At 40.4% G+C, this 16,488-nt stretch overlaps 1 protein-coding gene across 1 annotated transcript; it reads left to right on the forward strand.

Annotated features, from left to right (window-relative positions):
* The first annotated feature begins 1,515 nt into the window (after positions 1-1,515).
* On the forward strand, positions 1,516-16,435 carry LOC103713771. The gene is made up of 2 exons (XM_008800796.4): positions 1,516-1,942; positions 15,808-16,435. Exons 1-2 carry the CDS (start codon positions 1,727-1,729, stop codon positions 16,042-16,044), a joined length of 453 nt encoding a protein of 150 aa, XP_008799018.2. The 5' UTR covers positions 1,516-1,726; the 3' UTR covers positions 16,045-16,435.
* Positions 16,436-16,488: the final 53 nt, after the last annotated feature.

A 16,488-nucleotide genomic window follows, 5' to 3' on the forward strand; every position in this document is an offset into this window, starting at 1 on the left:
TAAATACCCATCATTATAAATAAATAAATAACACCTATAAATCAAGAACTTTCGTACCAACATAACCGTCAATTTTGTGGATAAAAAAAACAAAAAAAAAAACGCACAATATCATCCTTTTTTTCGGTCCAAGCCTATTCATACGTCCTCTTTCTGTCAAGTAGTCTCTCCCATCTATAAGATCTTTCTTCTTCTTTTCACTGCTCTTTCTCATCCAAAATTTTTCTCTTTTTTAGAATTTTGTACCTACAAGTTCAATGTTATATATATAATTTTTTATATAGAAAAAGCTAGAAAATTATACATTATGTATTAGTATTGATGAACATTATGTTTTATAAATTGTGTATCGATTTACCTAAAAATGTGTATTAGTTTGCCTAAATGACTAATTTACTTATTGTATATCATTGTGATCATATAGTGTGTAGTGGTAAAAAGTATGTTTTTGAAAAATATATATTTGATTTATTCTAGAGGTGTATATTGAATAGCTGATGAATGAATATCAAATAAGCTTGCAGTAATGCATCAGCAAGTCGACAAGTATGTATCATCTAGCCATGTAGTGTGTAATAGGGTTATGATGAAATGCTTAGATTATACTAAAAAAATGGTTGAGCATAGATTGTCAATCAAACTACAAGAAATATGGATTATGGGACCAAGATCATGGGTCGTAGTTGTGCTTTTGGATTCTTGACTTATTGGTATTTTGCCGGAAAAAACTTATAGTTAAGAAGTCTTTCAGTTTTTTTTTTTCATATCCCAATTAAAAATTTTATTTCTTAAAACAATTATTTTTAGGGCACAACTTTAGATCTAGTCCTCTTGTCCTATGCCCAACAGGGTCGAACGAGATGGAGATCGAGATGGGTTAGGTAATTAGGTTTTGAGAAGCACATGGGTACTAGCATCAACACCCTCAACTATTCAATTATGAAGAGTGCTATCAAGTTAGGTTAGGTCTGGGTTTTTTGCTCCACCCAACCAATACTCAAGGTTTTAGGCTTCGACTTTTGTTCCAAACACAGTCTGTTGAATGATCGGATAAAATTCAAGGTTGGGTCATTAAATGTATATTGGTTCGAGTGAGATGGTGATAAGATCTAGGTACCCATTGAGGTATTAAATATTATATTTTTAAAGAGTTTAATCAACCCAAAATAATTTATTTTTTGAGAAATCTATTAATGAAACATCTAATATACACTATAGAAATTAAATCATAGAAACAAGCATTCGATGGTTTACTTAGAAAATAATTGACAAAAATTAAAAAGATACATTTACTTAAGAGTCAAGTGTAACCATCCCAAACATATTCTAGCAGACCATTACCTTTTATTAATAGAACAAAATTTCATATACTAATATAATATGTAGGTATGTACATATGCCTATGCATGCAAGTACATTTATCCCCATATGCTTCACGTGCTCATACTTACCGGACTGGTTTAATTCGTGTTCACGTTGTTCTTGGTTCGGGGATCAGATTTAAACCTTTCAGCGCGAGGGCTTGCTTAGGCGGATTACGTAGGCACCGGGGTTCATTAAGTCTGCGGCCCACCACGCCCGCCCAAAAACCCCATCCCCTGCGGCTGGCGTTACAAAGAGAGGCGGTGCGAAAGCCTCGCTGCCAAATTCCAATACGGTTCGACGCGCACGCCCCCTTCTCCTCTTTGTCCCTCGCGCCTGGAAAAGAGAGAATCTTCTCTCTCCGATGGCATCGTGGTGGTGCCTCTCCGCCGTCGGCCGCCACCCCCCTCGCCTACCCGTCGCCGGCGGCGTTCGGGATCCTGGGCGTTTCGCCGCCAGAGGAGCGGAGGTGGCCTCCCTCTCTCCCCGCTTCTCCAGAGGGTTCAAGAGGAGTCTCGTGGTCTGCATGGCCCCAGAGGAAGAGAAGATAACCCGCCGTTCCCCTCTCGATTTCCCCATCGTACGTCTTCCCCTTCAATTATTCTCACCTTAATCCATTCCATCATTTCAGTTGTTGAAAGTCTTTAAAATTCCATCTTTTATGCCATCATGACATTGATTCTGCTTCTCCTTGGCGAGTATTTTGAAAGTTATTTAGATTTTATTTGCTGAGTTTCTTTTTCCTCCTCTGGACAACTCGTTGCTTGATATTCTGGGAGAATTAACTCCCAGACGTACTGCGTTAGTGAACAATCGGTCAGATTTCTGATTCATTGCCATCACAAATTTAATAGGTCCAATTTATATCGTGGTTGAAGCTGGAGTCCATCTAGTTAGAGTTGTCTTTTTACAATTTCCTTTCTTCTCTTTTGGGCTTTATATATCGACGCTATAATTTGAGTCTTTGCTTTAATTTCACCAAGGAAAGAGATTTATCTATAGTTAGGGTTTTGGGTCAAGAAGAGATTTGTGGTCCTGGGGTTGGATATGCAAGGAATTATGCGGCTTTCATTCCTGACCTGCTCGTAGCTAATGTGAGAGGGCTTCCTCTGCCACTGGACTAACCAGTCTGATGCAGTTAAGAATGCACAGGTTTGATATGGAGATGCAGATTCAAAGAGGAAAGAGAAAAAGGAGTCAAGAGAAAGATCTGGTTTTTAAAGTTTAGTTTATGAGGACTGGATTTCAGGCTTGATATTTTGTCCTTTATCAAAATAACGAAGTCCAAAGAAAAAAAATTCTGAAAGACCATGAGATGCATGGAGTAGTAGGGGGATGCAGTCAGTTTGCCTCAAAGAAATGAAAAAAAGAAGAATTTTACATTCCCTTTACCACCAAGTTTATATGATGCAAGCCAGAATTGATAGAGACTAAAATCTGGCTGTGCAAGATTAGAGTGCACCTGGCGAAGCAAAGGGGTTTGCCTAATTCAAATGTGCAAGCGACCAGGTCAAGGATGCCTGTGAGTGGCACAAGGAGATCCAAGTAGGACCTGAACAATCCTTTCTAGGGTAGGAATTAGGTTTCTTTAATACCGCAAAAAATATAATAAATTATTTTATTATTTTATGATAAACTTTGGAAGCAAGAAAATAAGATAATTCAACTAGAAGGCTAATCTAGAAGCAAAAAGCAACGACAAAAAGCTAAAATAGGATAACTAGCTGGAGTCTCCAACCGATCGATCCTCTCGATACGTCTAGTCGCACTGATCTTTCTTGAGCTTCTCACATATCCATCGACATCTCACATGCTTGTTGCACGGTCTTCCAGAATCATAGAAGAAGGAAGATATCCTTTAAGTTGCATGAAGGTTATCATGGAGTCGCATCACAGCAAGACGAAGTCACACCAGCAAAGAGAACACTCAATGAAAGCTTCAAAATTCAGTAGTACTCAATATAATCCAAAAAAGGAGAATATGATAGAGTGGTACTCTACTAAAGCCTCAGAGTAAAATGCGTTGAGTAGTAGGTCGGTGGGCTTTGACTCAACTCTTCTCAGAGAGCTAAAAAGTTAAGACTATTTTTATAAATGGAGTAAATGGGCCCAAGAAGAGCATTCAAGTGAGATTTCCACTTTAGGGAAAGCTTACTCGCTTATACAAAAAAGGAGACTCTGCATGAACTGAAGGAGTGATGGGATCCACCATTTGCAAGTGAAAAATGGTGCACAAGGACAAAGTAAGATAGGAAGAAATGATAGCGATCACTTGTAGTCCTAGTCTAGATTGACTTCTTCCAGAATCTACAAGGGGTATTTACAATGTATTCTAGGGTTGGTACATTGATAGAAACTCGTGGAATCTCTTGGAACTCAACTAGGACTCAAAAAAATTGCAAAAGAATGTTTCAAGAAACAAAATCTTTGTCTTAAGGGTGTTTTGGATGCTAAAAATCAACCACGAGTGATCTATCTGCCATTGGTTGGGCACACATGGCATACTTGTTATCCAAAGACTCTTAGGTCAACTTAGACTCAAAAGTCATCGATGGTGCACTTGTCACTGTCTATACCCTAATGATGGTAGATTCTGGCCATCAGTTAACAATTTTGGACATACTAGCATAGCTTCAATTTTCTAGGCATAACTTTGTCATCCAATCTCCATTGATGTGATTCAGGATGCGGTGCAAAGCTTGCTTGATGCAGGATGCACTGAAAGTGATTTCATGCTAAAACTTTGTCTATGCGAATTATGGTGATCTTTTGACTAATGTACACTTAACTGCTACTAAAGCTGCAAGTTGACTCAACTTTTAAAACTATAAGCTTGTTGGACACTTGTGAGTCAAGCGTCACCTTCTATCCTTCCCTTAACTAGACTAAGGATGGTCTGAAGGTCATCCAGGGGTCTTATGACAATGAGGGTGTAGGTTCAGCCTTTAGTCGTGTTCTAGTATAATTTTCGTTGTATCTATGTCATCTTCCACCTCCATGTTGATATTTGACCTTGTTCATCCATCCATTGAGGTCCTTTATTTTGAAATTTGATACAATAGGGACTAGGTCTTGTAGCCTTATGATATTGGGTTTCCAACTTGTATCATTATGCTATCATGTTATTGAATTGATTAGAACTAAACTCTAAATGCTTATTTGGAATTTGAATGATTAGCTTCATTAGATTTTGATCCATCCATAAATCACCCTAACGAAACAATTCGCCACCTATATTAATAATTGCTATCTTCTCAACTCAACCTTTTTGAAAGTTGCTTTTTACAACTGCCATTGATGTTACATCTTTTTGTGTAAAATAGTAGGAGATAAGCAGAAGATTGCCCACCCAAACCCTTGTTAAGGAAATGAAAACATTACAACACATTACACGAGGGTGGGACAAAGATGCATCACAAAATATGACCATGTTTACGAACACCAATTTTAACCCTTTGGCCTAGAAATTGAACATCTATTCTTACTTGTTAACATTTGTTGTTTCTCCTTCGCTTAAGCTTTCGTTCATAAAAGTGACATTATTCTCTCTTCTACTTATTTTTAATTGCATACGTCATGGCTTTAGCAAAAAACAACATAAATCCATCATTTTGTAATATATTAGACATTTGATTTGCTTTGGCACTATCTATGCCTATAACAGCCCAATCCATATGACATTGTATGTCTAAATGCACTACTAAAAGCTCATCATCTAGATTGTGTGCAACAACCAGTGACACCCCTTGGTTTTTATCTACTCATTGCTATTCTATTAAACTTGATTTGGTTTGTCTTTTTGTTATTTCTGAAGAATGTGCTCACATATCTAAAATTATCACACTATGGCATTCTTTTGCTTCAATTTGTTGTTGCTTGCTTCCTTTTTAAAGTATGCATGGTTTTTGTCCTTTACCTAATTTTAGCACTTGTTAAGGAAGAAGTAAATCATATTTGCCACTTTGATCACTGGACTCTTAGTATCAGATGATCTAGATAATTTCGATGATGTGGTAACGGAAGTTGAAATGCCATATCACTTACTTATTGCGGGTTCCTCCACTTGAGCTGATCAACAAGAGTGTAATAGTGATCATGTGGTGGACCCCCCCATAGTGATCATGTGGTGACCCACCCCCTCTCTACCGCATCTCTACTATTTCACTGTTATTCCAAAAGATTTACTTTTCTGGCTTTTGGAAAGGTGTCTTTGGGTGAGCAGTGACTTTAGGGATACTTTAGGAATATTGTTAGAGTTCTAATTGTAGAAATTTCTTCTGTTTTATTTGATTATACGATAACTGTTCTTCTTTGCTTGCTTAGCATCTGTCATCTTTGTCTACATTAGGCTCCAGCATGTCTATGATGTTATGGTCATGTCATGACTCTTACTCGACCAAGAAAATTGTCAGGATGAGGATTCTTCATTTTTGAGCTTCATATTGGTGACAATTTCCCATATATCATGTCTTGTAACTCCCAGTGTCGATAATGACCTTGTGAACCTTCTTTATATGGCATACACGGTCCAAAATATCCACTTTTCAATGGTTCTTCTGTGTAATTTTTTTTTTTTTTCTGTTGAAGGCTCTTCCACATCACCAAGTGTATATGGTGTTAAATTATAACCTGCTTTCTCCTTGACCAAAAGTTGTTTGCATCTGTTGTGGCTGGCAGAACACTTCGACAATCTATTTGATATGCATATCTCTTTGCATTTGAGAAGAAATTAAGATCCGTGCTATTGCTTGTTCTCATTAGTTTTGGATAAGTTGTAGACTCCAAAATAAAAGGACAATCCCTCAATATTTGTACCCTTTGATCACATCTGTATTTGAGAGATTCCTATATGAGGCCTAATTTCTACTTCTGGCACAACCCTGTTCCTCCTGCTGATTTATCACCTTTCTCCATTCAAAGCATACCTGTAAGTCCGAGGACATCTAGGACAAATTCTACCTTGGATAAGTTGTCCCAAGCAATTTAATTGGCAAAACTGGTCAGTCTAAATTATAACTAGATCATCCCTTTTGCAAAAGGTGCGAAGATATATTGGATTAAATTGGTTTACTAGCCTATTTATTGAAATTATAAACACTAACAAAATGCTAGATGGTTGGAGAAGTATTGTAGTACCTTTCTATAAGTATAAATGTGATGTACGAAACTTTTCTAATTATCTAAGAATTAAGCTTTTGAGTCACTATACAATTATGGGAAAGTGTAATTGAACAAAGATCAAGAAAAGTAATAACTGTTCCAAGTAACCAATTTGTATGCATGTCTAAAAGATCAACAATAAAAGCTATCTTTTTACTTAGACGATAGAAAAATATAGAAGAAAAGGGAAAAACATTATACATGGTCTTTATTAATTTAGAGAAAGCTTATGATAGGGTGCCAATAAAAGTGATTTGGTAGGCTAGAATTATGTATATAAATGGTACATTGGAATAACCTAGGACATGTATGCTCGGGCAATAACAACTGTTGAGAGTTGTATTTTCCAGTCACAAAATGTTTTACATCAAGGGTCAGCAATATCTCTATCTTTTTGCATTAGTTATAGATGAACTCACAGCTAATATTCAAGAAGGTGTACCATGATGTATGTTATTTGCAGACAATATAGTGTTGCTTGCTGAAAAGAAAATTGGATTAAATATTAAATTGGACTTTCGGAGGAAAACTTTTAAAAGGTAAAGGCTTGAAAATCAGTCAAACAAAGATAGAATATATGGAATGTAAATTTAATGAGAATGAAAATGAAGAAGTAATATTAATTAAGATTGATGGACAAGAGATACCATAGAGTGACCTATCTCATTATTTAGGATCTATGTATAAAATAATCAGGAGATAGATGAAGATATATGTAATGGAACTAGAGCTGGTTCGACAGAGATGAGAGGTGTATTGGGAATATTGTGTGATTGGTGCGTACCTTGGAGACTCAAGGAAAAATTTTATAAAATAATAGTATGGCCTGCAATGTTGTAAGTGTAGGGCAACAAAGAAGCTACATGAAAACAAATTGAGTATGGTAGAAATGAGAATATTAAGATGAATGTTTAGTAAAACTAAAAGGGTAGACTAAGGAAGAATATATTAAAGGAGCTGTAGGGTGCACAAATTAAGGACAAATTGATGGAAAATTGATTGAGATAGTATATGGACATCTAGAATGAAGATCTGTGGATGCTTCTGTAAGAAAAGGTACTTTAGTTTATGTTGAAGGATGTAATAAAAGAGGAGGTAGAACTAAATTAATATTGATGGAGATTGTGAAGAATAATATAGAAAAACTTAAAATAACGTCAGAGATAATTCTAAATAGGAATACTGATGCGGGACAGCTAATTTAGAGAAGAAATTAAGAAGGGGAAGGAGGAGGGAGGAGTTTGGAGTCCACCAGATGCCAAAGCAAAAGTCCTTTTTTAATCCAAAATATTCTGCCCAACAGTAGATAAGGGGGTGCCATATATAGCCCCAATACAACTACCCATGATTCCCACAAATGAGATCATGTAACTACCCATGATCCAACGACATCATGGGCCACTACACTAGCTAAATACAATCAAACAAGCCAGCAACTAATAAAATACGAAAATACATAAGAAATAAATGAAAATACGCATGAAAAATAAAACTAGGGTGGTCAAAGTGCTATGCACGCCGGCGACGCCTGTATACATGCTGGAAACGGTGGTTTGTGTCCCCACCAACTCCCCTCAGCGGAGAAGAGTTCGCCTCTGGCGAAACGGATGTCTGGTAATGCTCCAACAGGTCTGAAGCAAGTCGCTGAAGCTCATCTCTGCTAATCCAAGTATCATCTGACGGAGGTCGACCATGCCATCTGACCAGGTATCGCTGATAACCACCGTTCTGCGTGCTAACAATCTGATCATCCAAAATCTGTTCCACTGTGTCTGTGATCTGCGGAGAAGAAGGTACAGGAGGCAAGGCAGTAGCAGGAGATATGTTCTCAAAATTGGATGTGCAGTCAGTGTCAGGCTCATTGAGTGGGTCTGTAGGAATAGTTGTCGGACCTCGGTAGGCAACTAAGTCTTCTACGTTAAAAACTGGATTAATCCCAAAATCACTTGGAATATCCACCACATATGCATTAGATCCAACCCGTTTCAGAATTTTGTATGGACCCATACTTCGGGCGTGCAATTTCCTAACGGCTCCTGGTGGAAAACCGTTCAGGTCTGATTCTGATCATTACATCATCACCCGCTCGAAATTCTTGTTAACGTCGACGTAAGTCAACGGCCGTTTTATATCTCGCATTGTTGATTTCAATTTTCTTCTTAATCTCTTTATGTAAATTTTGCATGTGTTGCGCAAAGGATTTAGCGGTCTCAGAGATTCTATTGTTAGGGGCTACTGGGATAAGATCAACAGGTTTTCGCGGTACATAGCCTAAGACAATTTCAAAAGGGCTCAAGCCAGTGGTCCTGTTTACAGAGCTATTGTAGGCGAATTCAGCTATGGATAGAAGAAGGTCCCAATTACCGGGGTGGTCACCTACCAAACATCGTAGAAGGTTTCCTAGACTGCGGTTGACCACCTCAGTTTGCCCGTCTGTTTGAGGGTGATAGGCTGTGGAATATTTAAGCTTAGTACCCATAAAGTTCCAGAGGGTCTTCCAAAAATAACTAACAAATTTGACATCTCTATCAGTCACTATCGAAGTTGGAAGCCCGTGGAGCCTAACAACCTCATCAAAGATAATCCTCGCAACTTTGGAGGCATCAGAAGTCTTGGAAGTGGGTAGAAAATGTGCCATCTTAGAGAACCGATCCACTACCACGAGAATGGAATCATGCTTACTTCTAGTCTTTGGCAATCCTAGCACGAAATTCATACTAATGTCCTGCCAAGGACGATCTGGGACAGGAAGGGGAGTATATAAACCAGTGTTTTGTTTGCGCTGTTTGGATAGTTGACAAGTACGACACTGACTAACAATTTTTGCAACATCCCGTTTTAAACTAGGCCAATAAAATCTTTGTTCGACCATATCAATGGTCTTATTTCTACCAAAATAGCCAGCTATTCCTCCCGCATGAAGTTCCCAAACAAGAAAATCTCTAAGGGATGTTTGAGGGATACATAGCTTGTTTCCTCGGAACAGAAAGGCATCAACCACAAGGTAATCACTATTGTCCCTGGTGCGACCATCTAAGACGCTTGCATAGATCTCAGCGAAGTCTGGACAAGTTGCATAGTCGTCAATTATACGTTCAAAACCAGTAACATTTATGCTTACCGACAAAAGTAATGCTACACGTCGGCTTAAGGCATCAGTTGCTTTGTTGTCAATACCTGCTTTGTGACACAACACGAAGGTATATTCTTGAAGAAATTCAGCCCACTTTCCGTGTCGTGAATTCAATCGCTTTTGGGAATTTAAGTACCTCAAAGCTTCATGGTCGGAATATAATACGAATTCCTGAGGTAGCAAATAGTGACGCCAGTGACGCAGCGCTTGTATAACTGCATAAAATTCTTTGTCATAGGTGGAATATTTTCGTTTGGCATCATTCAGCTTTTCACTGAAGTATGCGATAGGATGCTTTTCTTGGCTTAAGACACCACCTATACCTATACCAGATGCATCACAAGAAACTTCGAAAACCTTAGTAAAATCTGGGAGGCGCATCACCGGGGCTTCAGTCATTCTAGTCTTGATCTCTTGGAATGCCCATGAGGCCGCAATGGTCCAATGAAATTCACCTTTCTGGATACAATCCGTAATCGGTGCAGTGATCGTACTAAAATTCTTGATGAACCTTCTATAAAAGGTGGCTAGGCCGTGGAAGCTTCGCACCTCAAATAATGTAGTGGGTTCGGGCCATTCAAGAATAGCTTGGACCTTCTGTGGGTCTGCTGAAACACCCTCAGAAGAAACAACGAATCCTAAGAAGATTACACGATCAGTCATAAATGAACACTTCTTAAGATTCGCATATAGGCTTTCTTTTCTTAGTGAATTGCAAACCAAACGTAGGTGCTCAAGGTGTTGTTCCTTGTTTTTGCTGTAAATTAAGATATCGTCAAAGTAGACTACAAGGAATTTACCCATGAAAGGTCTTAGTACTTTGGGTCATAATTCGCATAAATGTACTAGGTGCATTTGTTAATCCAAAGGGCATGACTTGCCACTCGTATAACCCATCCTTGGTTTTGAAAGCTGTTTTCCATTCATCACCTGGGCGGATACGGATTTGGTGGTAACCACTCTTAAGGTCAATTTTGGAAAAGATAGTGGCACCTGCCATCATATCAAGCATGTCATCCAATCGTGGTATTGGAAACCGATATTTAACCGTTATCTTATTAATTGCCCTGCTATCCACACACATTCTCCAAGTGCCGTCTTTTTTGGGCGTTAGAAGCGCCGGCACCGCACACGGGCTAAGACTTTCTCAGATGAACCCCTTTTGGAGCAGCTCATCAACTTGCCGTTTCAATTCAGCGTGTTCAATCGGATTTAGTCTATAATGAGGCAAGTTCGGGAGAGTCGCCCCTGGAACCAAGTCTATGGCGTGCTGAATGTCACGCATAGGGGGGAGCTCATCAGGAAGGTCCTCAGGAAAGAGATCCTTAAATTCTTCCAGAACATGATGAACTTCCTTCGGAAAATCTATTTGAAAATCAGGAGCAACTTCTTTGGACACTAACACAAGGACTAGGGATCCTTGGGATGCTGCTTTCTCAAATTCCTTAGGGCTAATGATTTGAAGGCGCTTTTCAACCTTCACATCCTTCTTTCCAGCATTAGAAGGTCTAGGTGGTAGAGGGTTTAGTCGAATTTTCTTTCCTTGGTGAACAAAAGAACAGGAATTGGATTTGCCATAAATGGTCACATCCAAATCATAAAGCCATGGTCGACCAAGGATGATGTGTCCAACGTCCATGGGAATAACATCACACCAGACCTTATCATTATATTCAGAAAAGTTGATTTGAACTAGACAACGCTCAGTGACTGGTATAGCAGTTTTATCCACCCATGACACATTATAAGGGTTAGGATGAGGCACTGTCTTTAACTGTAGCTTCTTGACAGTTCTTGTGGATATAACATTGACACTACTCCCACTGTCGATGATTAACCTTACAGCTATGTTCGCCACATTTGATATAAGTGTGAAATATGGATCGACGTCTCCAGTCATCATCTTCTTGCTTAGGTTGTGTAAGGACACACCTAACTACGCCTAAAGGAGTGGAACCCTCAAGTGAGCCGGGTTCCTCACCTTCATCTGACTCTTCGGGTCTATCTCTGGTTCATAGACCAACTCATTTTCTTCATCATTTCTATCTTCTTCGATGACCAGTGTTTTCTTAGTAGGGACATTGACTAGCTCTATGCCCAAAACCAAAACATCTGTAACATGATCTCTAGAAATTTTGGGTGGTTCACTTAAAATTCCCTTATTCTTTTGATCATTATTTTTGGGGGACTCCGGTCGCTTGATTTCTAATATTAGGCTTACTCCAAGTATTAGTTTGACTACCGTGGGTTCTTATAATTGGTCTCCTTAAGATCAAATCGCCTAAAGGTTGTCTTATTAGTATACGCTCAATGTCTTGGACAAGTTGATAAGCATGTTCTAATGAATTGACCTCACGCAGAATAAGCTCTTTTTGTAAATCATCTCGCAATCCGGACCTAAACCTAGAAAGGGTCAATTCCACACTCTCACGTGCATCACATCGCATGAAGAACTCATCAAAGCGAGCGATGTACTCAGACACAGGTTTGTTTCCTTGAATCAGTCGTTGCCACTGATCTAACAGGCGACTCTTATAGGATGTTGGGAGATATTTTTCTTTTAACTTCTCCTTCATTTCATCCCAATGTACCACAGGGGGTTGTCTAGCTCTAGCAAGCATATTTTCTATTGTGTTCCAATGTAATTTTGCAGGACCAATGAGCTTCATTTTTGCAAAACGAACTCTGCGATCGTCAGACAAGCTATACCATTCAAAGTAATGGTCCATATCAGCGAGCCAATCGATGAAGACTTTTGGGTCAAGACGACCATCATAACTTGGTGCATCGATCTTAATACTGCGCATTACATGCTCATCTGGTGTCTCACGTGCTCTTAGATAGTCCCTTTGGTGTTGTGGCCCAAGGCCTCTGGGGCGGGACGGTTCAATCTCACCAAGTTCAGATTCTCCATCGTTGTGAGTCACTTGGAGGTTGGTGATTGAATTTTCAGCTATAGTCAAGCGAGTATTCAGCCTAGTTTCAAGGTCAGTGATTCTTGCTCCTAATCTGGTTTCTAATGCTGCTATGGCATCTAATACCTGTTGGTTTGGGTTGGTCGACATCTCATGTGAGTAAGATGTACCGCTGCGAGTTGTCATACTCTAGAATTCAAAATTCCTAGATATATAATTAACATTCAGAATAAAATCAACAATGTTGAATAAAAGACGACTTTTGACGTAGTCTCGGTTACCTTCGAATTAGCACAGGTGATAACAAAATATCAGGACCTTAGGTACTGCTAACCTTGGTTTGGATCATGCAAAATCTTTGCAGGTTAATCTAATGAAAGTGGGGTCCTTCAAATTGATTTGGGTTTCACCAGATTCAAGTAAAATTTCCTAGTTGCCTTTCGAGGATTTGAAAATAATTTGTAAGGCTCAATATGTGTTTTCAAGGGGCATAGGCTTTTTAAAAGTAAGGTCCTATCTCAAACCGACAACATGAAGTGAAACAATAATAATCTAAAGATAAGCTAGTTTATAGGGAAAGGCTGAAAAATAATTATTTAAAGGAAAGATACGACCTCTTCTTGCAGATCTGAATCAGTGGATGAGTTTGGATGTCAAATGTAGATGCAGAACCGGAACCCGACGATTTGTAGAAAATGCTGCTGGAAGATGGCTGACTGCAGCGTCGTTGTAGAAGTCCAACTCACGGCAGGGTCTGGATCCAGGTGCAGGGCCTTGAAAGCTGGGCCCGCAAGATACTGGGCCAGAGGATTAGCTGGGTCCGCAAGACGCTGAACCGGCCCACTCACCCGAAAGATTAGCTGGGCCCGCAAGGCGCTGAACCGGCCCACTCGCCCGAATGCAGAAGGGACCCGAAGCTTCTGGATGGCTTCGGTCCTTCGGATCCCTCTGTGTGATCGGGAGGGGAGTTGAGGGAGACACCGGGTGAGTCGGAAAGGGAAGGAGCGATGTCGGAGGGTGGATCCCTCGTTCTGGGGAGCGAGGGGGTCGGCGAAGGCGGAGGATGGGTCGGCAGCGGAAGTCGGAGGTGGCGGCACAGAAGAAGAAGGGGTCTTGGTGAGATGAAAGGGAGAAAAAATGGGAGAACTCGAGGGTTGAGGAAACGGAGAAGATGAAAGAGGGGGAAAGGGGAGGGTGGCGGTGTGATTGAAGCAGCGGTGCGTGGTCGCAGAGGAAAGCAGCGGCGGCGAGCGAGAAGGACCTGGCTGCGGAAGGGAGAGGCGGCTCGGCGGCAGCAACAGGGAGCGGCGACAGTGGCGGTGGAGGCGTGGCAGCGAAGCGTCGACGGCGGCAGTGGTGGCGGAACCCTAGATCTAGGGTTCTTCTCCGTCGAGCAACAGGTACGATCTGGTATCTTTCTTCTTTTTTTTTTTTTTTTTTTGCTTGAACAGCACGTGCAAGTCACGTGCTGCGTCTGGGGCGGTCACGTGTGAAATCACGTGCGAGGCTCACGTGAGAGTCATGTGACCTTTTTTTTTTTTTTTTTTGTGGGGCGGATCCGGCTAATGAACTGGTAACGGGTGAGGGACTTACCCGTTAACTGGTGTTTCTGCAACCTCCCGGCGGTTTCGGGAGGTGGTACCGGGCTCTGCGGCTACGGTTGTCAAGTGGTCCCTGTGACCTGCTGCAGTGGATGGCAATTGGTTACAAACCCCCTGACTGGTTGGAGAGATCAGAGGAGAAGAAATTTCTCCTTGCTCCTTCTGGTGATAGCCGATCGAGAGGGAGGTGAACAGAGACGTAAGACTCTTCCTCTTCTTCACACTGCGCGCTGGTCGTCGGCACTCATCATGCTCCGGCGTCCGTGGTGCAAAGTCTTCCGTGAAGAACTCGTGCGGCATACGAAGCAGGGGCAGCCTGTCCATACACCAGGTCTTTGGGGATTAGGACGGCTACTGGTGTACCGAGAGGGAGTCAGGAAGGAAATAGACTGACAGGATCAGGGCGTTGGCACAGAGGCAAAGCCCTGGCTGGCTCTGATACCAAACTGATGCGGGACAGCTAATTTAGAGAAGAAATTAAGAAGGGGAAGGAGGAGGGAGGAGTCTGGAGTCCACCAGATGCCAAAGCAAAAGTCCTTTTTTAATCCAAAATATTCTGCCCAACAGTAGATAAGGGGGTGCCATATATAGCCCCAATACAACTACCCATGATCCCCACAAATGAGATCATGTAACTACCCATGATCCAACGACATCATGGGCCACTACACTAGCTAAATACAATCAAACAAGCCAGCAACTAATAAAATACGAAAATACATAAGAAATAAATGAAAATACGCATGAAAATAAAACTAGGGTGGTCAAAGTGCTATGCACGCCGGCGACGCCTGTATACATGCTGGAAACGGTGGTTTGTTGTCCCCACCAAATACTAGCAAATAAGAATCCATAGTGCCGATCCTAAGTTCGTTAGGGAATGGCTAGATGATTGTGATTGTGACATGTGATGTGCTATATATTTCTAAGAAGAGATAATATAATAGTATATAGGATGGAGGGTAATGCTTCATAAAGGGGCGCCATTGCTATTTCTGCTGCTTCTCTGGAGAACTTAGGACCACTTCAGAGAGAGGCATCTTAACCTTGAATGATACAGCTAAACTTCGACTTCTCCAGTAATGCTGAATGTCCATGAGTCTGTGGTCTGTTAATTTGCTAGTACCCAGCTCTCTGTGATTGTGCTGACATGTCAGAATGTCTATCTTTTCATGATACAATTTAATGGAAATGCTTATATCAACTTCGTTGGCTCAGTGTGCCAATCAAGAAAGCGATTTGTTTGGGCAGCCTTTTCTGTTTATGCTACTTCATTGCAGAACTTAGGATTACTTCAGGTAACCTTGAATGATGCAGCTAAACTTTGGCTTCTCTAGTAATGCTGAAAGTACATGGGTTTGGAATCTGTTAATTTGCCTCAGTAAACCAGATCTATGTGATTAAGCTGACATGCCAGAATGTTATCATTTCATGAGACAATTTAATGGAAAACACTCATATCCTGAACTTTGTTGGCTCAAGGTGCAAAGGTGCTAATCAAACAAGTTATTGTTTCAAGTCTAACAACATTTTATGTGTACTTTGTATAAACAAAATTGATTCTTTATTACCTTCTACAATGTTTTGTTCGTTCATGGGATGGACAATCATCTATTTGTTTGAATACATAATGCAGGAGTGGGAAAGGCCAAAGCCTGGAAGGAGACCCGATATATTCCCCCAATTTAGCCCAATGAAAACTCCATTGCCACCTCCCTTGCCGGCAGACCCTCCTGAAGAGGATGAGGAAGAGGAAGAAGAAAAGAAAGAGGAAGAAGAGGAAGATCCTGATAAGGAAGATCCTGATAAACCGGAGAGCAGCAGCCTTAGAAATAATAGGATATTGGTGCCCAGCAATAGAGTCAGTTTGTGAGGAAGGTTACTTCAAATGTCAATCGGAGGGGAATGCTACATCCGCACCCTTGCACTAGCCAGCCATCTAGTTGCCGACTTTCGGCAATTGTTGGCTATTATTGTGGGTGAAAGTATATTAATATCAAAATTTTGAGGTTATGCTGGTTGACTAAAGATGTATCTTTATAGATTAGATCGATGATGATTTGTTATTTTTTTTTCAGTTTAAATTTTCTTTTTGTCATTACGAGTTGTGTTAAAAGGGCTGCTACCATAACAGACGGTAGTGAATATATTCTGCTTACAATAACTGTGCAACAACTGATCAGGTACAGTCAAATCACAGCAATCTCAGTGGAGACGATACCTAAATGAATCATGCTGTTGGTTTATCACAGTTTAATGTGGAAGGGCTGAACTTCAAAAGTGATTGATATTTTGCTTACCCTCAGAAATATTGAGA

Source organism: Phoenix dactylifera, chromosome 11 (assembly GCF_009389715.1).
Source record: "Phoenix dactylifera cultivar Barhee BC4 chromosome 11, palm_55x_up_171113_PBpolish2nd_filt_p, whole genome shotgun sequence".
NCBI lineage: Eukaryota > Viridiplantae > Streptophyta > Magnoliopsida > Arecales > Arecaceae > Phoenix > Phoenix dactylifera.